The sequence below is a fragment of the Vulpes vulpes genome, chromosome 5, assembly GCF_048418805.1.
Source record: "Vulpes vulpes isolate BD-2025 chromosome 5, VulVul3, whole genome shotgun sequence".
Classification (NCBI taxonomy): domain Eukaryota; kingdom Metazoa; phylum Chordata; class Mammalia; order Carnivora; family Canidae; genus Vulpes; species Vulpes vulpes.
In genome coordinates, this window is record NC_132784.1 from 66147568 (window position 1) to 66172710 (window position 25143).

Here is a 25143-nt window from a genome sequence, read left to right on the forward strand (position 1 = left end):
TTAGAGCAGCCAGCAGGGCCGTATGGACCACAGAAAGGAGTTTGGCTTTTATTCCAGTATGGTGGGCAGCCTCTGTTTTTATGTACAGAAGCAGGTCGTGTGTGCAGAAACTCATACAAATTGTAAGATTCTGGGAATTTTCATAAAGTGAACACACCTAGGAGCCAATGCTGAGATTAAAGCCAGGACATGAGCAGCACCCCAGAATCCCTCCCCTCCCCCAACCACCCCCATGGTAAGTACCATTCTGACTGATAACAACAGAGAGTTTTGCCTGTTTTTTTGAACTTTCTATACATGGAATCATACAGCACGTGTTCTTCTGGTCTGGCTTCTTTCACTCAACACTTATAAGCACCATTCACCATACCCTGGTGGTATTTATTCATCCCCCTTGTTGCAGGTAGTACTTTTTTCTCTCCCTTTGCTGTGCATCTGCCATGTGACACGATGCCATGCATCATGCCTGATGCATTTACATACCTGACTGTTGTAGTTCCTGACACTGGAGCACCAGGCTCCCGCTTTTCTGTTCACATAGGGGTTTTTTTTACATGAAATCTACAAGATCTCCTTTCAAGCTCATTCCAGTTCCTGCATCAGCCTGGGGCGGTGACACCAGAACTAGATGAGCCTTGACTTCAGCTTTCTGCAGCTCCCATAGAAGCCCACATCAAAGTTGCCCTTTTATGTGCTGATGGTGTATCTTAACTCACCACTCCCTGCCATTCTTCTGGCTTTGGTGTCCTCGCATGGAAAATGGGCTCAATCATTCCAAAGCTGCAGGTGGCTGTGAAGATCCAGTTAAATGAGAAGTGGCAGTGAGAGCCCACAGCCCAGTGCCCAGGCCCTACCTCCAAGGCTCATAATGAATTCCCTTCCTCCGTTTTCTTACAGAGCCAGAAAATAAGTGGAAAGCGAGGGCGCCCCCTCTGGGTGCGAGTGAAACTGCATCCCTGGCTCCCTAGGGTCAGGCCTTCTAGGCTAATGAAATGTACCCTCCCCACAAAGCTAGCACAGACCCAGCTCCTACTGAGAAGGCAGTGCCCACAGGTTGCTCTCAGTTCCGAAGGCCCAGAGGGTAGATGATCCAAGAACCACTGCTGCCTTTTTTTTAATTATTTTTTTTAATTTTTTATTTATTTATGATAGTCACAGAGAGAGAGAGAGAGAGAGAGAGAGAGAGAGGCAAGAGACATAGGCGGAAGGAGAAGCAGGCTCCATGCACCGGGAGCCCGATGTGGGATTCGATCCCGGGTCTCCAGGATCGCGCCCTGGGCCAAAGGCAGGCGCCAAACCGCTGCGCCACCCAGGGTTCCCCACTGCTGTCTTTACACACTTCTCTGCCACTTGCGATCCTCTCCCCTCTTCACCTCATCCCAGATTCTCCAAGTCCTCCTAAAGGAGTTCCCAGGTTCACAGCAGGCCTGTTCTCGTGATCGCTGTGCCCACAGCAGGTGGTATCTTCCTACACACACACCAGCCCCTCCTGAAGCGTGTGTGCCTCCCTGCCAGACTGTGAAGCTAGGGTGGGACCTGTCCCCCTGTTCCGGGAACATGGAGGATCGCCCACACCTGGCACTCTGCCTAGAGTCCAGCGGGGGCGTCATAAATATCTCCTGAATGATTCATTCATCCCTTTGGGAGAGAAAGCACGACCTCTAAGAGGTTAAGAGCATGGGCTTTGAAGTTGCACAGACGTAGGTTCAAGTCTTGGCTCTGATCTTTGGCTCTGTGACCTTGGGAAGGTCACTGCACCTCACTGAGGCTTGTTTCTCTATGCAAAAAATGGTGTGACCACGACCCCATTGGGTCGTTGTGAGGATTTATTGAGATAATGTTGGCCTGGCCAAAAGCCCAATTATGGTGGGAGAGGTAATTATTCATTCAGAGAGGGGGAAACCTCCTGCTGTTCCACCTGCTTTCTCACCGGTTTCCAGGAGGTCCGCAGTATCAGGCCCGTTTTACAGAAAAAGAAACTGAAGCCCAGAAGGGAAGAGGATAACCTGCAGGCTGAAGCTAGAACACGGGCCTGCGGACTCTGCGTCCAGTGCTCCGCCCGCCTCTCAGAACCCCTGATGAGCCCATCCCCACCCCACCCTCGTCCCCCGACCTGGGACTGTGGGGCTGGGCTCGGCCTCGGACGGCTTTCCGGGACTGCGGGGTGCGCTTTGGCTCTTGGGCTCAGACAGCGGAAGCGGCGCGTGGCTCCCGGGAGCGGAGAGAGCGCTCGGGGTTGTCACTTTAAATTAAAGAGAGAGCGGGAGGGGGGCGGGCGAGCGCGAGGGAGCGCGCGGCGGGCTCCTGGGAGCGTGCCCGGACTGCGGCGCAGCTCCATTCTGCCGCCCCGGCCCGGCCGAGCCCCCGGCCCGCGCCGCGCTTCTCCGAGGCGGCCGCCGGGCGACACTGCAGAGGTGGCGTTGCTGGCGACGGCAGGGCGAGGCGCCGGTGCGTGCGCGCTGCAGGAGACCGGCCGGGAGCCGGGAGCCGGGAGCCGGGAGCCGGGAGCCAGAGCCGGGAGCCAGAGCCGGAGCGGAGAGGCGGCCCCTCCGCGGAGCCTGGGTGAGTAGCACCCGGCCGCCCCCGCGCAGCCCCGGGAACCGGTCCCGCGCACAGGCGCACGTAGCGCCCCCTCCCAGCTCCCCGGACCCCGGCCTCCGCGCGCTCTGCACACCCGCGCCTGGTTTGCACGCGTACGCCGGGCACAACACGCAGGACGCCCTTCCCCGGCCCGGCCACTCCGCGCACTGCGCATCGCCTCGCGCCCCACGCGCCCGTCCCGCGTGTGCACACACGCGACTCACCCGGCCATTTACACGCCTCCCCGGCGCCCGCGCTACCCGAGCGCCCCTCACTTTCACACTCAGCATCCCGACTGTCCCCACTGCCCCTGCCCCACCTCACACCCTTTCCGACCCTTCCAGGTCAGTCCCCCACACTCTGGTCCCCATATACCCTGAGGGTTCCCGTGGCAGGGGCGCTGGGTCTTCAGGAAACGCTCCAACCTGATCCAATCCGGAGACGCATGTCGCACCCCATCGCTGGGAGGCCCCGGGAGCTCGGGGAAAGGATCCTCAGCCCCGTCCAGTGTCACTGGCCTGGGCGTGGGGCTTTCCAGGGGCTCCTGGGAACCTTTGATACCTCTGCTCTTTGGAAGAGGAAGCTTGCCCGGTCTCAGCCTCGGACTGTAGACTTGGGCTGACAAGGGGAGGGTGGGAATGGGGAACATGGGGATTTGGAGCCAGGGCTGTGGGTGGAAGAGCCCTGAACCAGCCATCCTAGTGACCCCTCTTCCAGGGCTGCAGAACATCTGTGTGCCCCCCTCCTCAGCCAGTGAGGCCACCCCAGAGTGACTTGGAAACCTTCATCTAGGAATGTCAGTCCCTTCTCCAAGCTGGAGGGATGGTGGGGGAGACAGGTTTGGAGAGCAGTAGCAGTTGTGCTTCTTACTAGAAATGGAGAAACTGAGGCTCAGAACCAACAAGAGTTCTAGCCAAGTAAACTCAGCCAGTCTGGAGAAGGGTACCCAAGACAAGTACCCAAGCCCCCCACCTCCCCATTCTAAAATCCAAAACCTTCCCCTGGCTTGGGAGAATAGAGGTTCCCAGTCCAGGGTGCAAGCTTGGACTCTGCCTCTTGTCAGCTCTGGTGACCCTGGGCAAGTCATTTCCTGCACATCAGTTTGTTTGTCTGTTTGGTTGGTTTTTTACCAATACAATAGGCAGAGTAGCAGCCCCCCCTCAGAGAGTAGCAGGGAAAACCTGATGAAATAAAAGATGACGAGTCCTTGGTACAGTGCCTGGCCTATGGTAGGTGCCCAGTAAACAGCAGCCACCACCACCCTAGCTAGCCTGTACTGTGGTTTCTGTGGCTTTAGGGGGATGGTAGCAGAATATGGTAATTTCAGGGATTGGAGGAGAGCACTTGAAAAAGATTCCAAACCTAAAAATCCTAAAGAGGTTCACAGCCTGGGAGGTCAGGGACTGCCCTGTACCCACACCCTAATCCTTCCTATCACCTGATGACCGCAGGGTGAGGGGGGTGGACAGTGGACACCTTGCTGGCCACAGATGTGATATGGGGACACAGTGAGCAAGGAAATGGGGTCGGGGGAGCAGAGATACAGGGCCCCTTTCCCCTGAAGAGGCACAAAATTCCTGGAAAGCCATTTCTCTGATTAGCTCAGGAGGGGGCCTCCACTGTGGTCAGATTCCAGCAAGGCCAGTGACAGTTCTTCCCACCCACCTCCACCCCCGAAAGGCCTGGTCAGGAGGTGGCATCATGGCCAAGAGCCCAGGCCCAGATCCATCATACCCTGGCGCCAATCCCAGTTTGCTACTCAAATACTGAGTGACCTGGGGCTCTGGCTCCCTCATCTATAAAATGGGGACCCATTTATCCAGTCAAGCATCATGTCTGTATTGTGTGCCTAGTCCAAGCTTGGCACCATGCTGAGCATTTAGCATATATTGTGTGTAATGCTTACAACAGTAGGTAGGTATTGCCAGGTAGGTATAATTAAGTCTGGATTTGAACCTAGAGCTGTTTCAAATGAGCAAGCTCCATGCAGTTTCAGGTTCTGGGGTTTGGGGCCAGAATGAATAGACTGGATGGGAAAGGATGCCAGAGAAGGGGACATGGATTGAGGAGCTCGAGTGTGAGTTTGCGGCAGCTCTGGCTCATTCCTGTGTGTCAGAAGCTCAGGGAACCTCTACTCATAGGCTGCACTGGCCTCCCAATGTGCCTTGTCAGCATCCGGTTGCAAACTGAAGCCACAGCCTCTCTCCCTGGTGGACCTCCAGGCTGGCAGTGGGAGCCTGCTGAATTGTAGTCAATGAGATGGAGTCAGGGGGTCTCAGGGATAGTGAGTAAAGCCATTAAGAAGGGCACTTGCTGCAGAGCCAGCTCTAGCTCAGTCTCAGCTCCTTGCTTACTGGTTGGATAACCTTGGACAACTTCACTGCCTTTCTCTGAGCCTCATTTTCTTCCTCTATGGAGTGAGGTTAATAATAGAATGTGCCCCCATTGTAGTCTTGGGGAAGGTGATGGAGAAGATGCACATGAAATTCTCGGGGGCTGTGGCTATGAATGGAAGACACTGGACCAGGCAGGAGGCATGGCTGCTAGGACCAGCTCTACCACTGTTGGCTGTGTGACTTTACCTTTCCAAACCTCTCATAGCTCATCCTAAAGCCTGCTTACCAGGCTTATGAATGGAGATGCTCCAGGGACCAGGAGGTTCTGAAAGTGAATGGAGGGATGGGAGGCACCAGGCCTGAAGAACAAATGCCCTGTCCAAAGGGACAGAACCTCTTCAGTTTCCAGATTTGGCTATTTTTGCAGGGGTGTGGGAAGACAGACCCACTATCCCCCAGATCTTCTAACTTTTAAAGCAAAGCTGTAAATACGGCTTTTTTGTTTTTTTTTTAAGAAATCTATTTTTAATGGGAAATTTCCCAATTTTTAACTGTTGGCAACTCCCTTTAATTTAAGTCAAAACATATCTGCAGGCTGGCAGTGCTGCCCACACAATTCTGCTCAACCTAGGGGTTAGTTAGAGCACCCTTGGGCTGATTGTCAGGCCAGTAATCACAGCAGCTAATATTTACCAAGTCAGACTGCACTTACTTCTTATTCTACCCTCCTGGCGCCCTGCTAAGGCAGTCATGAGCCCCATTTTACAGATGGGTAACTGAGGCTCAGAGCTAGTGAGGGTGCAGATCTGGGATTCAGAGCTGTGCTTAGGCTACCTTTCCCCTTCCCTGCCCCAGTTTTCTCCTCCCTCCATTCAGGCAGACATGGTCTGGTTTCTGCCACTTCTCTGGGGATCACTCCCAGAACTTGGAGCTTGGGTGTGCCTAGAGTCATTCACAGGCTCACAGAAATCACAGCTCCTAGGGGGATTATAATGAGGGGTGTGGGGAAAGTGTGCAGTGTGATAGTCTGGGGTCTGAGCTGAACCAGCCTCAGAGGGCTGGGGGCCCCTCAACGGCTCTAGGTCTGATATGGCAGACATTGGGTTCCGTCCTATACCATGTGTGCTTGCCATAGGGGTGTACCCAGCCCACGCCAGTGTGCTGTTGGCACTGGCTGTCCCAGTGCAGCCTCATTCTGGAAGTCAGCTTGTGCCAAGTGAGCAGGAAAGAAAGCTGATGGCATTATTGGATTCCCAGCAAGGCAGAGGTAGGCTGTGACATTTGTGTTCACCTTAACGTGTGTGTTAGTGTGTCCAGACCCTGTTCTGCCAGGAACTAGGGCCACCTTGGACTTGTCCACAGGGACCAATTTGGCCTACATGATCTTAGGAAAGTTTTGAAACCATATGCCCGTCTGCAGTAAAGCACAGAAGTTAGGAGTGTGGAGCCAGATGGCCTGAGTAGACTGGTTTCTTAGCTGTGTGGCCTGGGACATATGATTTTACCTTTGGGCCTCAAGACTCTCCTCTGCAAGCCAAAAATGATAATAGTACCTACCTCCTGGGGTCGTTAGAGGATTAAATGAGGTAATATATATGCAGAATGCTTAGACTCACACTCTCAGGCATAAGGAGTGCTCAGCAAAGCTAACTGTCATAAAAGATCTGCAGCCCAGGGTCACAGGAATGAGCTTCCCATCCTAGTCAGCATAGGTGAAGCCTCCCTAGTTAGCATCTCCCTTCCATCACCATGAAAGACCAACATCTCAGAGGATCATCATCAGGATAGCTGACCACCAACAGCTTTGCCCCAGGGCTCTGACCTGCCATTTCTCAAGGTCTCCTGCCCTAACTTCTCAGCTCTAGAGCCACAGATTGGAGAGAACCCCAGGATTCAGGAAAATCTTTACCCTCTGATTTGACCCCAGTCCCCAAGGGAGCCCATAGAATACTTCAAGGGTTGTGAACAAGTTAGCCAAGCCACAGTCCAGGAGCTTTTTACCCTGTGCCTAAACAGTGTTTACATTTTTTGTGAATTGGTTACAACATTTAAAAATCAAGAAACTGGGGAAACCTGGGTGGCTCAGTGGTTGAGCGTCTGCCTTTGGCTCAGGGCATGATCCCGGAGTCCTGGGATCGAGTCCCACGTCGGGCTCCCTGCAGGGAGCCTGCTTTTCCCTCTGCCTGTGTCTCTGCCTCTCTCTGTGTGTGTCCCTCATGAATAAATAAATAAAATATTTTTTAAAAAAATCAAGAAACTGGGCACCTGGATGGCTCAGTGATTGAGAATCTGCCTTTGGCTCAGGGCATGATCCCGGGTCCTGGGATCAAGTCCCACATCAGGCTCCCCATGGAGAGCCTGCTTCTCCCTCTGCCTGTATCTCTGCCTCTCATGAATAAATAAAATATTTAAAATATATTTACATATATTTTTAAAAATAAATAAAAATCAAGAAATTGTACATTACAAAATCCAGGTATCTGGCTTTTCTTTAAAAAGCTAGAAGAGGGCAGCCCGGGTGGCTCAGCAGTTTAGTGCCACCTCAGCCCAGGGCCTGATCCTGGAGACCTGGGATCGAGTCCCACGTCGGGCTCCCTGCATGGAGCCTGCTTCTCCCTCTGCCTGTGTCTCTGCCTCTCTCTCTCTCTCTCTCTCTCCCTCTCTGTGTGTGTATCTCTCATGAATAAATAAATAAAATCTTTAAAAAAAATAAAAAGCTAGAAGATATGTAAATAGATAAAATAAACTGCCAGAAGATTGGGGCATCTGGCTGGCTCAGTCCCTAGAACATGCAGCTCTTGATCTCAGGGTTGTAGGTTTGAGCGCCTATAGAGGTTGTTTAAATATTTTAAAAATAAAATCTTAAAACCAGAAGATCCAGCAATGCTAGGTTGGCATTCCTTCGGGAACAGAAAAGCAGCAACCCTTGGGTGGGCAAGCACTCTGCAGTTTACACCCTGATCTGTTTGCAGCCACCCCTGTAGGGGCGCTGGCTATCCTGTCCTCCTGTGTCCCTGGAGCTGAGGCAGATAGGGTTATCCCAGTCTCCCTTTTCCATTCCCTTAGCGCATGTCTGTGAGACAAATTTACTTCTCAGCAACAATAAAACTATGAGTAGTCACCTGGGTTCAGGTAATGGCTTGTATGACTCCCAGACCTTTCTAGAAAAACTGAATCAGACCTTCAGCATTCATAAAACTTGGAATTGGAGGGTGGGGTGAGAAGGAAACCATCCTGAGCAGTGAAAGGCCTGGTAATAGGATATTGCAGAAATGCAGCCTTTCCTTTGCAATTAGAACAAAAGCTCATGAAGTGAGGCTTAGCAAACACCCCAAGGTCCCATGGTAATGAATCGCAAAGAATCAAAGAATTCTTGTCTGTAGGATGTTGGTAGGATGGAAATGAGGTAGGGGTGCCAGATTTAGCAAATGTAAATGCAGGATGCCCAGGAACTTTCAAGTTTCAGACAAACAATGATTTTTTTTTTTTTTTTTAGTATAAACATGTCCCATACACTATTTGGGACATACTTGTACTAAAAACGAATCAAATTCAAATGTCACTGGGCATCCTGTGTTTTATCTAGCACCATAGAAATTAAGGTGGTCTTAGGGTGGTTGAAAAGAGCTTTAAACACCTTTTTTTTTTCACCATTTTTTTTTTAAATGCCATTTAAAGGGTGCCTGGGTGGCTCAGTTGGTTTAGTGTCTGCCTTCAGCTCAGGTCATGATCCTGGGGTCCCAGGACTGAGTCCTACATCAGCCCCCCCCCCCCCTCAGTGGGAAGTCTGCTTCTCCCTCTGACCCTCCCCCTTCTTGTGCTCTTTCTCTCTCTCAAATAAACAAAATTTCTTTAAAAGTAATTTAAAAGCCACCTACCTTTAGCTGAGCTCTCCTCACAGGTAAATGTGAGCTCTGGACTGGCCCCTGGGCATCAGGAAGGTCAAGGAGTAGGATGAGGGTTGGTGGCCCTCCAGAGCCCTCTCTGCTGACTCTTTTCCGTTCCAGGGCCAGCTGCTGCAGCGGGCATCATGGCCATGGATGTGTCAGAATACCAGCTAAGCGGTGAGTCCCAGCAGAAGTGTGTCATCTCACAGACCCTCCCACCAGGCCTGGGGTAGGGGGGGCATCAGTAGGATGCCAGTAAGTACCCTATTTTACCAGTAAGGAAAGTGGCTTGCCCAAGACCACACAGCCTTGGAGACACCAGGCTGGGACCAGTCTGAGGTCTCTTCATCCTTCTGCTCCAGTGGCTCTTTCCTGTGGAACCACCTCCCTACAGTTGACCGAAGGGGTCCCCCAGGAGGCTCATGTCTGACTGCCCCCTAAGGAGGAACCATGAATGGAATCCACTTTACAAGAGGCCATTCCTGGAGCTTGTCAAGTAGCCAAGTGAGAAGAGCCCCAGGAAGGTTGATGTCAGAGCCACGGGACAATAAGCTCAGAGATGGCCCAGTCCCCAGATGGCAAATACCTGGGAAGCAGCTCTGACCTTCCCCATGTGTGCCCTGGGGGGCGCTGAGCTTGGGAACTGCGAGAGTAACCACTCTCCACCTAATGGTGGGTGTTGTCGGATCTGAAATATACTTGCCCTCTTGTCTCATAGGTTCCCCTCCCCAATTACAGATGGGAGAATGGGGGCTCAGCACAGGACGTGAACCCAGGTCTCTCGACTCCCAGGCCAGTGCTCCCCATCATTCCAGCTGCTCCCCTAGCACAGCCCCCCACCAGCCCAGGGCTGAGCTGAAGGGTGGGCCAGGGACCACCTTTCCCAGCCCCCAGCCAGGGAGTCTCACTTTTCACTCACAGGCCCACAGGCCTTGGTCCAGGATCTATGAAATGGCCTTGGACAAATGATGAAACCTCTCTGGGCTTCCACTTACTCATCTGCGAAACGGGGGCGGTGGAATCTCTGGGAAGATTGAGTGACGGAACTTCCAAAAAGTGCCAACTCAAACCATTGTGCATGCCCTTTCCTTTGCCCAGAGTCCTTCCCTGCCTCTGCGTGGCTAAGCCCTCGAGACTGGTGTGGAAGTCCTAGGCGTAGATCTGGAGCTAGACTGTCAGCGAGTATCTCCTCTGTCCCTCAGCTTCCGAGGGCTCAGTGGTTAATATACAGTCAAGTGCTGGAATGGGGCCTGGCAAATAGTAAACAGTAAAGGAAGCCTCCTTTACTCCACCGCCTCCTCCTCCTTCTCATTTCTGGCCCCAGCTGAGACTTCACTTCCCTTGGGAATTCTTCCCATACCACCTGAGTCTGGTAGTCAATAAAATGAATAAATGAATGAGCATTAATAGTCATCATTTTGTGTCACTTTCCTGAGGCTTTTCCTCTCGTGCCCCCTTTTTTTCTGCCAGCCAGGACTCTGGCTTCAGTGCCTCAGCACCCCCTGGGATCCTCACTCTTCGGAGAGCCTGACTCTGCTGTGCCACATTGCGTTGCCCATCATCTGCTGGGACCTCAGACCCCATGCCCACCCACTGGCCCATCCCTGTGACCACCCAGGCAAGCCCTGCTGGGAGCCAGCAGAGATGCATCCTGGCCGGGGCCCCTCGTATGTGCAACTCACACTGCAGTTTACCAGGCCCATTCCCAGGCCACCCCTTAATTCCCAGGCCACCAGACTCTCAGAACTTTCCTGCCTCGGCAGGGCTTGCCTGGGGCCCTCTGTACATCTCTGTTGTGGTTTTGGTTTAACTCACAAATTACATTCTGTCAACAGAGGTCAGGAGAAAACAGGGTTTGCTCACAGCCCCTCCATCCCAATTTCCCATTCGTCCCTGGTCCCGCCCAGCCCTTGTCCAGAGGCTGTGATTTTTATGTTAAAGTTGTATGGTTATACCATGCTGTGGATTCTTTCTTTTCTTTTTTCCTTTTAACAATGCCCAAAATGTTTTCCTGCTTTGCCACAGTGACATCCTAATGACCTCAATTATCAAAGGCTAGTGATATTCCCTTCCGAATCAGCACCACCTGCACCCACTGACCCCTTTAGGCTGTTTCCAGATTTCTGCTGTTATAAATACAGCCTCAGTGACTCACACCAGATATAAAACTTCCTGGAATTTTTTCCGCAAGATAAATTCTCCAGGGCGGGACTGCTGGTGGGGGATGTGTGGTCATCTCCATTCTCCGGACGAGGAGGCTCAAGCTCAGGCTGGCTAGATGGCAGCCAGGCTCTGCATTTCTTACCCTGTGGCCTTGGGCCAATGGCTGGGCATGCTCTCTAGCCTCTCCCAGCCTCAGCTCTCCTCCTCTAACAAATGGAGATAGGGACCTCATAGGGTACTTAGTGCTGGCTAAATGCCAGGGCTATGGGCTGAGCCCTGCCCTTCTCTGGAGTGAGTTAGTGTTGTGGATTCTGGCTAGAGTTGTCTGGGCTCAGGAGAGCTGGGGCAGGTTGAGGTCTCCCATTGCCAGAGGGGCTGCCACTGCTTCATGATACCTTTGCAACCCCGCTTTGGGGGAGTGGTGGCAAGGAGCTCCCCAGACCCAAATGCCCCACTCCATCTCTCCCACTGGACACTCTGAGTGCTCCGGGCTTTGTACAACCCTTCCTCTTCTTGCCCTAGACTCCTTGTCCTTGGTTCCTTGTCCTGGCACATGTTTTGCTCCTCCTTTGTATCTCAGTTCAGATGTCTCTCCTCCAGGAAACCCTCCTGGACTGTTCTCATCACTCTGTTTTACCTACCTATTTGCCTATTCACTTCATCCCTAGACTGTGAGCTACTTAAGGATAGGGAGCGGGCCTGGGCCTGACTCCTTCACCAGGGTGCATGTACATAGTAGGTGTTCAACAGATGTGCAGTGATAAATCTCTACCCCTAAAGTGCCCTCCTCACCCCTTTCCACCCAGCTTCTGTGGAACTGTACTGAGTGGAGGCTAGGTGGGGTAGTGGTTACTCCAGCTTGGTCTGAGGTCTGGCTGCCAGAGTTGGAAACCCAGTATCACCCCTTCCTGGCTCTGTGACCTTGGACAAGGTCTTTATCCTTTGTGTATCTCAGTTTTCCCATTTGAATTGGGTATAGAGGCAGCACTGAGAAAGGTCTAGAGAATTATATTTACCAACAGAAGGTCACTTCTGCTAGGTGAGAGCTCACCCAACACAGTTGAGGGGACAGTTAATTAACATGTCTAGGGACAGTGAGGCTCAGATAGGGAAAGTTCTTTACTTATCATTGGAGAGAAAGCATGTGAGCATCTGGATTTGTCCCCAAGCCCTGCACAGTGTAAAAACTACCTCTTATCTCTGGCTCAGACTTCTGAGATAAAATTCACATACCGTACAATTTACCCACTTAAGGCATACAGTTCAGTGGATTTAAGATATTTTGTACCCATCAACACTATTGACGTTAAGAATATATATGTATTCATTATCCTCCAAATAACCTGTATTCTGCATTGCCCCCTAATTCCCCCCAGCCCCAGACAATCGCTAATCAACTTTCTATCTGTATAGATTTGCCTATTCTAGATGTTTCATATAAATAGAATCATATGATGTGGGTTTGGGTGTCTGGCTTCTCTCACTTACTTGGCATGATGTGTTCAAGTTCATCTGTGTACCATGTAACATGTACCAGTATCTTTATGTTGCCAAATTATATTACATTGTATGAATGGTCTACATTTTATTTATCCACCCATCAGTTGATGGACATTGGTTTGTTCTAGATCAGGTTGAGGCAAAAACGATGTCATTTCTTTTTCTCCCCAAACTCCCTTCCTTTTTTTCCCCCAGACCTCAAAAAGTTGTTTTGTTTATCTGGAAGGAAGAGATCTTTTGAAGGTATAATGACAGAGAATTCAAAAGAGGGAAGCATAACCCTATTTGTTTAACCATTTTCACAGCTCTTCATCTGATCTAGCCAAGTGTCCCCACCACCATCCTATTCTGGTAGAAATGTATGCTTTTGTAGAAAAGGGGATAGAAACAGAAATCCCAGGGTACATATGTCGTATTCAATGCTGGATCCCCTAGCACCTAGCACTGAGCCTGGCGCATAATAGCTACTCAGTAAATATTTGTTCATGAGTAAATAAGTCAGTGCTGAACTACCTGCTTCTTGGGTGGGAGTCTATAACTACTGAGGGACCTTAGAGCCTACTAATGACAGGCTGCCCTTGCCTTGCAGTAATCAAGAGCCCTCCTGGCTGGGAGGTGGGTGTCTACACTGCTGGGGCCCTGGCACTGCTGGGAATTGCAGCTGTGAGCCTGTGGAAGCTCTGGACATCGGGGAACTTCCCCAGCCCATCCCCATTCCCAAACTACGACTACAGATACCTCCAGCAGAAATATGGGGAGACCTACGCAGAGGCCAAGCAGAAGGTGAGGCTTCCACTCTTTGGAGATGGCCTCTCCCCGACCAACCCTCTGTATTCCCTTGCTCTCTCTTGGTTAACTTCTTGCTGTGAACAGGACCCTTGTGCTCCTCCATGTCTCCAACATAGCCCAGTGCTGTGAAACAGGTGAATACTTGGTGAGAAAATGAAGGTTTTCAGTTTTAAAAACCATCCTGTGAAAAATACAGGAAAATACAAATAAAAGAATCCTCTCCTCAGATGCCACTACCCAGAGGCTGTATTAATACTGTTAACTGTATTTTAACTACTTACATTTTGATTGATTTCTTTCCAATGCTTTTAATCTATCTTCCAGTCCTTTTTCCATGCATAGTTTTTTTATGAGTGTCATTTCTATGTAAAATTTTATACCCTGCCCTTTTTATCTCACAGCTAAAGCATTTTCCTATATTGTTGAGCCCCCATCATAAAACATCATTTTTTCTAAGATTTATTCATTTACTTTGGGGTGGGACAGGGAGTGGGGGGGAGGTAGAGGGAGAGGGAAAGTCTAGCTTCTCTCACTTACTTGGCATGATGTGTTTTAATATCTAATATATTTTTTTAAAGATTTTATTCATTTGAGGGGCACCTGGGTGGCTCAGTGGTTGAGTATCTGCCTTTAGCTCAAGTCATGCTCCCCGGGTCCTGGGATCAAGTCCTGCATCAGGCTCTCCATGAGGAGTCTGCTTCTCCCTCTGCCTGTCTCTGCCTCTCTTTGTATTTTTCTCATGAATAAATAAAAAAAATTTTTTAAAGATTTTATTCATTTGAGAGAGAGAGAGAGAGAGAACACAAGCAGAAAAGAGGCAGAGGGAGAGGGAGAAGCAGACTCCCTCTCGATCCCAGGATGCTGGGATTATGACCTGAGCTGAAGGCAGACGCTTAACCAACTGAACCACCCAGGCACCCCAGGGAGAGAGAATCTTAAGCAGACTCTGTGGTGAGCACAGAGCCTGATTCAGAGCTTGATCTCACGACCCTGAGATCATGACCTGAGTCAAAACCAAGAGTCAGACGCTTAATTGACTGAGCCACCCAGGTGCCCCAGAAACATCATTTTAATGGCTGTGACAGATTCCTTTTTATGTATGTGCCATGATTTACTAAATGCCATTATAAATAATGCAGTGAATGTTTTATATGTAAAACTTTGTCTTCATTTGGGATTATATACTTTGAGTGGATGCCCAGATGTGGAATTACTATATCAGGGAGTACGAACATTTTTAGGGCTCTAAATATATAATACTGAATGTTTCATCGTTAGACACTTGGCAGAGAATTTTTCTAACATCATTTAGCATTCCAGAGAGCACAGCCAGAATCAGTTACCAGTAGGGGCCCCACACGCTCACTCATTTGGGGTGTAGGGGGGACTATCTCCCATTCTGTTGGGGGGACTGTAAATAGGCATAACTTTTCCAAAGAGCATTTTGGCAACGTGCGTCAACAGCTTTCAAAAGGACCATATTCTCAGAGCTAGGATTTTAAGAAAGCTATTTGATGTTGTGTTATTTATATTTATGAAAAGTAAGAAACAACATAAATGTCCAACAGTGGAGGGGGATAGTAAAGTAAATCACCCCAATCCACTTGATGACAGATTGCGGCCCCCTTAAAAAGTATGGTAATGAAGACAGTGTGGCAGCATGATAGATGCTTCTGGTACAAAGGCTTTTGTTTTCTCAAATCCTGAGGTCAATTTGGAGAAAATCTTGAATATTAGGGCACATGTTACCCAGCATGGAAAACTTCTACTTGTGTAAATATTTTGGTAAACATTCCTCAAGGCTGCTCAGTCCTCTGTCGAGGAGCTCTACTCAAGTATTCTTACCCGTTCCCCTTCTGCTGGAAACTTAGATTGTTAACTACTCCCCCCCCCTTTTAAAAAAGATTTTATTTATTTATTAGAGACACGCACAGAGAGAGAGAGAGAGAGAGGCAGAGACACAGGCAGAGGGAGAAGCAGGCTCCATGCAAGGAGCCTGACTCAGGACCCAATCTCAGGTCCCCAGGATCATGCCCCAGGCCGAAGGTGGCACTAAACCACTAAGCCACCAGGGCTGCCCTACTTTCCCTTTTAATAGACATCACTGTAGTGAACATTTTTATGTATGGAATTCAGTCCATGTCACTAAACATTTTGAGACAATGTTTGAGACATTCTTTCCTTGTGGTTAGGGAGAGAAAACGGAGTAACATAAAATAGCATTAAGCAAGGACCTTCCTGGGGTCCCTGGGTGGCTCAGTGGTTGAGCGTCTGCCTTCAGCTCAGGGCATGATCCCTGGGTCCTGGGATCGAGTCCCACATCGGGCTCCCTACAGGGAGCCTGCTTCTCCCTCTGCCTATGTCTCTGCCTCTCTCTCTCTGTATGTGTCTTTCATGAATAAATAAATAAAATCTTAAAAAATAAAATAAAAGTAAACAGGACTTTCCTACGGCTCCTGGGTGGCTCAGTCGGTTGCGCATTGGACTCTTGGTTTTGGCCCAGGTCCTGGTCCCATGGGTCAAGAGATGGAGGTCCGCAGTGGGCTCCACATTCACTGGGAGTCTGCTTAGATGTTCTCTCCCTCTGCTCCTCCCCCTACTTGTGCTCTCCTCTCTCTCCTCCTCTCTCTCAAGAACATAAATAAATCTTTTAAAAAGACAAAAACAAACAAAAATAAGGAACTTCCTAACTAAGGCATATACACTGTTTCTGTGAAAGAGGAACTAGAGGTGCCTTGAATGAACAGGACTCACAAGGCCATGCACTTGCGATGCTCTCGTGTCCCTTTCTCTCACCCCCAGAGGGTGCCTGCCTGGAACACCCAGCGGGCCAGCACACGGGGACCACACAGTCGCAAAGGCAGCCTCAGCATTGAGGACACCTTTGAGAGCATCAGTGAGCTGGGGCCCCTGGAGCTGATGGGTCGGGAGCTGGACCTGGCCCCCTTTGGGACCCTCCACAAGTCCCAGTCGGCGGACTCCCTGAACTCCATCTCCTCTGTGAGCAACACCTTCGGGCAGGACTTCACGCTGGGCCAGGTGGAGGTGAGCATGGACTACGATGCGGCCTCCCACACCCTCCACGTGGCCGTGCTGCAGGGCAAGGACCTCCTGGAGCGGGAAGAAGCTGGCTTCGAGTCCTGCTTCATGCGTGTCAGCCTGCTGCCGGATGAGCAGATTGTGGGCATCTCCCGGGTAAGTGGGGGCCGGGGCAGGGATGTGCTCTGGGCTCTCAGGAGTCCTCCCCAGGCAGGCAAGTGGGTCTGCAGGGCCAGGCTGGATGTAAGGAGGGTGCTGCAGGGCAGCTTTGGATGCTAATCCCAGAGGACAAGGTGCCACCAACCCTAGGAGCCACATCATGCGAAGTTCTGGGCAACCCTACAATGTGAACCCAGGGTGGGGTAATTGTCCATTTCCACCTATCCTCTGGGTCAACTGAGGGTCCTGGCAAGAAGGGGATGACACATTCAGGTTGGTTAATTTGGGAAGATCTTAATAACAGGACTGTTGACAATGGTGTGGGTGGTGTGGGTAAGGGGCGCCTGAGTGGCTCAGGTAATTAAGCATCTGACTCTTGATTTTGGCTCAGGTCATGATCTTGGGGTCCTGGGATCGAGACCCATGTTGGGCTCCATGCTCAGGGAAGAGTCTGCTTGAGATTCTCTATCTCTCTCTGCCTCTCCCCCCACTTTCACCCTCTCTCTCTCTCTCTCTAAAATAAATATTTTTTTAAAAAAGAAAACAATGGCGGGATGTAGGGCGACCTCAGAGATGGAGTGGCACCCTCTTCTGAAGGGATAAGGGGAAGAGGAGGCTACTGGACCTAAAAGGAGAGAGGCATGTGGAGAGGCCACCTTAATAAATGCTGTGCCTTTTGGTCAAAGGACATGATGTAGTCAGACTACAGCAGTACTGCAGAAAAGGACCTAGGGAATAAGCACCCCAGCTCCCTCTACCTCTGGTTTCTCTTGAGTGACCCACACAGTCTGACTCTACCAGAAGCCAGAGGCCAAGGGAGCCTGTTAGTCAGCCAATGGAGGTCAGTCCCTGGGGTCAAGAGTAGGGTGGGGAGGGCAAGGGGAGACACCTAGCACCCTCCCACGTCAGGCTATTCCTTGCAGATCCCTCTAGCTTGCCAAGAGGGAACAGAACCTTCAAGAGACACACTTTCCTCCAGGCTGGATTAGGGGGGAAAGGGGTCCAGATGCCATAACTGGGGGTTCTCTGAAGCAGACAAGTTTGACACCCTGTGGCCTCTTACTGGAGCAGGAGGAGCCTGAGGGCCTGCAGGACCAAGCAGTTTCTGACTCCTCAGAAACCCACCTGTGTCGAATCACTCTTACCATGCTGAAATTGGCTGACCCTCAGTGGTGGACACTGTCATCCCTCTCTGACCCTCTCGGTCCCCCTTACTCTAGGATGGTCAGCAACTGACCATAGACTGGTGCATGTGGGCCCAAGAAAAGCAGTCCAGTGGGGGATGAGGCTCAGGACCCTAAAACCTCACTGTCTGGATTCAAATATCAGTTTCCCACTTCCTAGCAGCATGACCTTGGATAAGTCATGTAAGCTCTCTGTCGGGAGAAGGTTTCCCCATCTGTCAAATGGGCACCATAATCCTTGAGGAGGGGATATAATAATATATGCAAAGTCCTGGGGCGCCTGGGTGCCTCTATCAGTCAAGCATCTGCCTTCAGCTCAGTTCATGATCCCAGCGTCCTGGGATGGGGCCCCATGTTGGGCTCCCTGTTCAGCAGGGGGTCTGGTTCTCCTGACCTACCCCCCCACTCATGCTCTCTCTCTTTATCTTGCTCAGATAAATAAATAAAATCTTAAAAATATATATGCAAAGTCCTCAGCCCCGTCCCTGGTAAGCACTCAATTAGGTTGTATCTCTGGACCATGAAGTGTCCCTATTGAGCCTGGATCCACACTGCCTATGCCCTGGACTGCCTAGAAGATCCTGGGTGGTTCTGGACACCTTCCTTGAGGAGGGACATTATAGACAGGAACCACAACAACCTTATGTATGCTGAGAACCTGGTTCACAGAGTCCATAATCTGTGATCCTCTCATTAGCCCCAGTGGGATGGACCGAGGGCATCTTACAGATGAAGAGGCTCAGGAAGGTGCTTTGCCCAACACAATCCCAGCAAGTGAGCAGGAGATCCAGGACTTGGTTCTGGGGTTCCCATTTTCCTCCATCCATGTGCTCATAAAGCACAACATACAGAGAGTGTGGATGGTCAGGGAGCCCAAGCCCCTGTGGGCAAGGGACAGCAAAGTGGAGGGAGAGATGGGCCTGGAGGATCATGAGAACCCTGAATGCCAAGGTCAAGATCAGGGGGTAGACTTTATTCCACAGGAGAAGGAGTCCTTGAAGCAGGGAACTGGGTGGGGAACGTCGCTCCCAGGGAGCTGTGGAAGAGACGCCTTGCCACAATCAGGCAGTGACCAAAGAGTGTGCTTCAATGAGCCTGGAGGTGTTGGCGGATTTATTCCCAAGAAAGCAGGCATCTTAGCATCACTGCCCAGCTAATCCCAGCAAGTAGGTGGCTGCCCCAGGCTGGGCATCTCCCCGCACGCCCCCCCGGCTTCAGGCAAGGTGCCAGGGATGGAGAGCTCCTGTCTAAATATTGCCAGGCAGTGACTAAAGCAGCCCCCAACGGAAGGGGGGGCGTGCCCGCCAGTGCACCTTTCCAGGGGGCCTGCCCACGGCTTCCTGGGAAGAGGCCAGAGGCGCCCACCAGGCAGGACTGGACTTGGAAGCAGAGTCTGCCCAGCCTTGCCTCGTCACTCCATCAGTGTGTCCACCCCACAGCATTCAGACCATCCTGGGCCAGGCTCTGCGGGGGCTGGGGCATCAGCAGCTCCCAACCCTATGATTACCTATACTTGCTTCATGCCTGGCTCACAGCTGGACGTGAACACACACAAGAAGGAGACCGGTTCGGCCAGGACATCACGAAAGTTCTACGGAGCCATGGGCACTGAGGGTGGGAATTGGTATCAGATTATAGAAGTTTCAAATGCCAGGCCACCAGATTGGCCACCACTGAGAGGAAGCTGGCTCAGTCGGTAGAGCACATGACTCTTGATCTCAGGGTCTCAAGTTCAAGCCCCACGGTGGGCATGGAGCCTACTTAAAAAAAAAAAAAAAAAAAAAAAAGAGTCCTCAAGGCTGAGCCGGCAAAGGAAGAATTGGCATTGAGGTTGTGGGGGCAGCAGAGCCAGGACTCTCAGCCAGGCCTCCAGACTGGACAGCGCTCTCTCTCCACCATGGCCCCATGAGTCCCTGGCTGCCACCCCAGGGAGGGTGGCACACCACGTCCCTCTCTCTCTGCAGATCCAGAGGAATGCGTATTCCATCTTCTTCGATGAGAAGTTCTCCATCCCCCTGGACCCTGTGGCCCTGGAGGAGAAGAGCCTGCGGTTCTCTGTGTTTGGCATTGATGAGGATGAGCGGAACGTCAGCACAGGGGTGGTGGAGCTGAAACTTTCTGTGCTGGACCTCCCGCTGCAGCCCTTTGGCGGCTGGCTCTACTTACAAGACCAGAACAAGGTCAGTGCACCCATGAGGACAGGGTCACATACATACCTCTCAGGGGCTAGGGGACTCCACTGTCCTCCACAGCAGCTTAAACCCTGACATGGCCTGAGCCACGGTCAAGGGAACTCAGTTTACCACAGGAAATAAAAATGTTCCAACTACTGTTCACTGCTCCTCTACCGCTCCCACCACCAAAACTTCAGAAGCTCTGCTCCTAGAGGGTTTCTGTTGGGGAAGTACTCTGGCAGTAAAGGGAGTTATCTCAGAGGCTGAGCTGCAGCTCACCTTTCTAAGTATAGCAGTGCTTGGGGAGCATCACTGTTAATTAAGCAAATGATCTACCAGTCCTAGTCCACTTGGACCTCGATGTGCTGCTACCATGGATGTTTTCCCTGGACTGGAGTAAGGGACCCTAACAGCATTTTGTTGCTACATTTGACAGGCCACCTCAGATCCTCCTTCCAAGGACCCACACCTGGTAGGAGGGAGGGATGGTGCACACCTCATGGAATGGGGGAGTAGTGTTCCTTTCTCAATCCCACCAGCCTGGTGCTGGTGTCAGGGCAAGAGAAACAGCTACTGGGTGGAGAAGGAAGCTTCTGCCTTTCCCTGGGCCCCTCAAGTCCAGGGGGCAGAAGCCCTCTGAGCTGCTCACATGTCCTCCAGGCTGCGGACGCTGTGGGCGAGATCCTGCTCTCCCTTAGCTACCTCCCTACAGCTGAGCGCCTCACTGTGGTGGTGGTGAAAGCCAAGAATCTCATCTGGACCAATGACAAGACCACAGCAGGTAAGGCCCTGCTGGAGGCCTGGCTCCTTCACGTGACTGCTGGGAGCTGTGGCCCAGTTGCTAAAGCCGGGGGCATCTGGAAGCATGGCACTAGGCCCCTCACCCCCAGCCTTGGCTGAGCTCAGGAGCCATGCACAGTGGAGAAGTTGAGAGCAGCAGAGGGTGGCAGGGAACCCCTGTGAGGGACAGACGATGTCTGAGAGCAGAAGGCTGAGGCACTGGGAAGAAACCAAGGTGGACACCCACTTCCCAGAACTAGAATTCATGGCGGAGGCTCTATTCCCAGGAGTTGGACTACATCCCAGATCCCAAACAGGGTGACCAGAATGGCGTGGGTGCCAGGCAGGACCTGATGCCCCCAGTCTAACAGGAGCAGACCTGAAAACAGAGTGCCAGGGCACCTGACCTACTGGGAGCCTGGGGGGCACCCAGGGTCCAGGCAGGTATAGCAAAGACACCCAGTGGGCGGAGGATGACAAGCAGAGAGGGACTTGTTATTTCAGAGTCATGCTCCATTGAGCGGGTGCAGGGGGTGACTCAGGGCTGACGTCTGTGCTCATTATAGAATGAGAAGTGATGGGTCTGCTGGCACCGACAAGCACCACAGGAAGGGACTGTGTGTGTGGGCCAGGAGGCAGGCTGCCCAAGCCCAAAGCCCACCTCTTCTCCTGACTCATATGTGAGCCTCAGTTTTCTCATCTGTAAAATAGGAGAGAAATAAAGGCCCCCTGGCAGGATGGCAGAGGATGACAGCAGCGGTGAAGGTGGGAGGCATTTGGAGCTGGCAGGCCACTAGGGCTGGGCAGGGCTATGGCAAGGGAGGGTGGCACTGACCCTGACCCCCACCTCTCACCGGCCCACAGACCCCTTCGTCAAGGTGTACCTGCTTCAGGATGGGAGGAAGATGAGCAAAAAGAAGACAGCCGTGAAGAGGGATGACCCCAACCCGGTGTTCAATGAGGCCATGATCTTCTCTGTCCCAGCCATCGTGCTCCAGGTGAGGGAGACATGGCTCAGGGGCCTGGAGCCACTCTGGCCTCACTTCTCAGGGCTCCCACAGGTGGCAATGGTTTGCCTTAAGCCCTGACTTTTCTAGTGGAGAGGTATTTACGGAACACCCACTAGGTACCAGCCCTAGGGTGAGTGCTGCTTCCGTGGTGCTCACAAGGGACAGGTAGAAAGTCCCCAGGCAATCCTGATCCACCAAGAGCATGCCTGACTTTGGCGGTCAGCAGAGGCTTTTGCAGGAGGGCTGAGCTAAGCCGAGATCTGGGAGAAGACAGTTCCCACTAGAAGGAGCTACAAAGGCCAGGAGGTGAGCCAGGGCTAACCCAAGGACCCATAGTTCTGGCCCTAAATCTCCGGAGACTCTACCTGCAGAGGCTCTGTTGAGCTCCCCACACTTGCATGGCTTTCCAAAAGTCATGGGCCCCAGGCAAACCCCCCCTTCCTGGCACAGATATCACAGACCAAGCATGGGGGGTAACAGAGGATGTGGCCTGTAACACACCAGTGGCCCCACTGGCATGTCTCAGAGGATGGGGAGCTTACCACCTCCCCTCACTACCTCCTTCCATCCTTGGGCATTCCTGACAGTGAGAAATCCCTTTTGTGCCTTGAGCTGAAATCTGCCCCTGAATCATGGGGCTATCCAGAACCCACCTAATCTGATACCCTATCTGAATTTGAAAGCCCAGAACTCTGCCTCACACTGAGAGTTTCCAATACAGACAAACATCCCAGCATCTCTGATTGGCTCTGGGTGTTGTTGCCCTGTCCTGCCACCCTTGTGGGACAGACTGTCCATCTGTCCCCTCTTTCCCCTGGGTGGTCATAGTGCTACCGCTCCACAGCCTCCAAGGGCGGGAGACCTCTTGGGACCAGGGAGAAGGTCGAGGAGGTGAAAGGAGGAGGAGGAGGAAGAGGGAAGTCAAGCTGAGTTTTAGTTGAAGTGCAATCACTTTGATCTCAAGCACATTCTTTCCCTTCCTCATCCATGAGTCTAACATGTGATTATATTAGGAATAATGAGATGTCTAAAATGCTCTGTGTGCAGGCACTGTTCTAAGCACTTGACACATTTTAACTCCTTTTGTTCCCAGAACAGGTAGGAACTAAATTACCAAGTCACGGATAGGGAGCTAAGGTAGGAAGTTCAGCCCAAGTCACTGCCCCAGGTCACATAGCAAGGCAGGTGGTGAGGCCAGTGTTTGCAATTGACAATCCAGTGCTGTCACTCTGTAGGGAGACAGCAGCAGAAGCCTGCGGGGATAAGGATTCAGGGGGCCACACCCGGCTACCTCTGGGGGCCTGGCACTTGTACACAGCAGCCTGGAGGACCCCTGGCACACCCCGTGTAGTCCCCAGTACCCATGTTATTTCCTCCCCAGGACCTGTCTCTCCGTGTGACAGTGGCTGAGAGCAGCAGCGACGGCCGAGGGGACAACGTGGGCCATGTCATCATTGGGCCATCAGCCAGTGGCATGGGCACCACACACTGGAACCAGATGCTGGCCACACTGCGCAGGCCTGTGTCCATGTGGCACCCGGTTCGGCGAAACTAGCAGCTGGCAAAACGGGCCAGGGTGGGCACAGAGCTGTCTTGGGGCCTGGCACAAGCTCAGCTCTGATGCGCCTCCATAGTCCAGCGGGAGCCATGAATGCTGGGGTCCCCCACTGGAGCCCCCACGAGCCATCTTGGTCCTTCTGTCCAGACTGCAGTGGAGGAGTGGGCCTGGCCAAGTGTCTAGGGACCCAGGGCTTCCTCCCACTGAGGACCAGCTGTGGCTGGGCCACACTCCAGGAAAGGCCCTGGCACTGGCCCACTGTGCTCTCATTTTGAAATTCCCAATAGGCCTGTCTCTGGGCCTGGGGCATTGGGGCTTGGTCTCTTAGGGCTCTCCACACCCCACCTCTGCTGGGATGCCAGTGCTAAGCTGGGTCATATACCGAAACTGAGTGAGTATTGGGGCCAGACACTGTGCTAAACACCAGCAGACATGACATGAATGGGATGCAACCCTTAGGATGTCTGGAAGACAAGACGCCCCCCCCCCCCCCCCCCCCCCCGCCCTGGGGATCTGCTTTGTGCTGAATGCAGACTTGGGAGAGCTCTGGGGGCCATGAGGACAAGATGAGAGCCATGCCCTGAGGTGTCCCAGCCAGCCAGCCTAAGCAAGGCAGGGACATGAAGTACCCTGTCACAGACTGTCCTCAGCCTACTACAGTGGACACGAGGGCCTTTCTCTGGGCAGAAGTGACCAGGAGACTAGGCGAAGCAGAGGCCTACAGGTGGACACTGGCTTCAGTGTCACACTCTATGAAATCTACTCCCTTGAACAATAACCTTGCAAGGCCCAGAGGTCCAAAGAGGCCCAAAGCCAGGTCCTTGTGTTCAGTCCCAACTGAATTAGGCATTGGCTCTGTGGTGTTTGTTGGGTACCTCCAGGCCAGGCTCTGTTGGAAAGAGAGGGGCCTCAGTCTAGGGACAGCTGGCAGGCAGCAGGACAGCCAGAACACAGACTGCAGGGGGTCTGTCGGGGAGGCCTTTGTGGGCCTTGGAGGAAGGGCCCAGCCAGAACAGGGGCAGTGAGGGGAAGGCAAGGGGCATCCAGATTGAGGGCAGGGTAGAGAGGCAGGTTTGAATGCCGGACTGGGAAGGAGGTGGCATTGGGTGTCCTAGGTCGAATTCCAGAAGCAGACCCTGAGGTTCTCAGGCAAGGGGTTGATGGGGAAGGGGCCTGGTAGCCCTCTGGAGAAAACTGTCGGAGAGAGAGGGAAGCCGTGGAACAGGGGCCGAAGCTAAGCAACCTGTGGCTTCCAGAGTGTCTAGCTCTAGCCTGGTGGCCTGAGGAGCATCCCAGAGGGGCCCTGCCCAGGAGCAAAGGGGCTGGACTGTTTCACCTCTACAGGGCTTTGGCTACCACCCAACCCCAGCTGGAGGAAGAGCAAGCATATCTTCCAGTTGTCACTGGCTAAGGCAGCTCCCATCTGCCAAAAGCAGATGGAGGAGAAGCAGGCAGCTGGGGAGTGGGTGCCAGTTCATGCGGGGGAGGGCATGCAGCAGCCTCTGCTTCCTGGGGCCATCACCCACAGGTCAGAGCATGGCCTCTCAGGAGGGCTGCTTCTGACCCCAGTGAGCTCTGGAGACCCAGGCCCAACCAGTTACCCCCACTGATGCTGGGAGAGCCCAGGGTGGTCATGGACTGGAGGTGTCTCCCCACCTGACACAGCTGTGGCCCAGCCCTGTGGCCAGCACCAGGAGGTCTGCCTGCCCCAGCACAGAGTCCATGGGCACAGCTGGTGAGCCTCTGCATCCCAGGAGACCACAGACTCTTTCCACCCTAGTGACTATGCAATACAGGCCATTTACACCCACCTTCTCTTCCCCCTCTTTCCCTCCCTCTAACTGCATGAAATGTGGACTGTGTACTTGGGATGGGCGTGGTAGGGACAGAGACTGCTGACTGGAATTATTCTAGAACCAAAATAAAGCTGGGGCAGGAAGGAGGGAGCTTCTGGGGAGCCTTGCTCAGCCCCAAATCACCTTCA

At 52.4% G+C, this 25143-nt stretch overlaps 1 protein-coding gene across 1 annotated transcript; it reads left to right on the top strand.

Annotated features, from left to right (window-relative positions):
* The first annotated feature begins 1897 nt into the window (after positions 1 to 1897).
* Positions 1898 to 25143, top strand: SYT12 (synaptotagmin 12). Its single transcript, XM_026004321.2, has 8 exons — positions 1898 to 2562; positions 8924 to 8980; positions 13056 to 13249; positions 16058 to 16450; positions 19602 to 19817; positions 20472 to 20592; positions 21456 to 21589; positions 22983 to 25143. Exons 1-8 carry the CDS (start codon positions 2079 to 2081, stop codon positions 23154 to 23156), a joined length of 1773 nt encoding a protein of 590 aa, XP_025860106.2. The 5' UTR covers positions 1898 to 2078; the 3' UTR covers positions 23157 to 25143.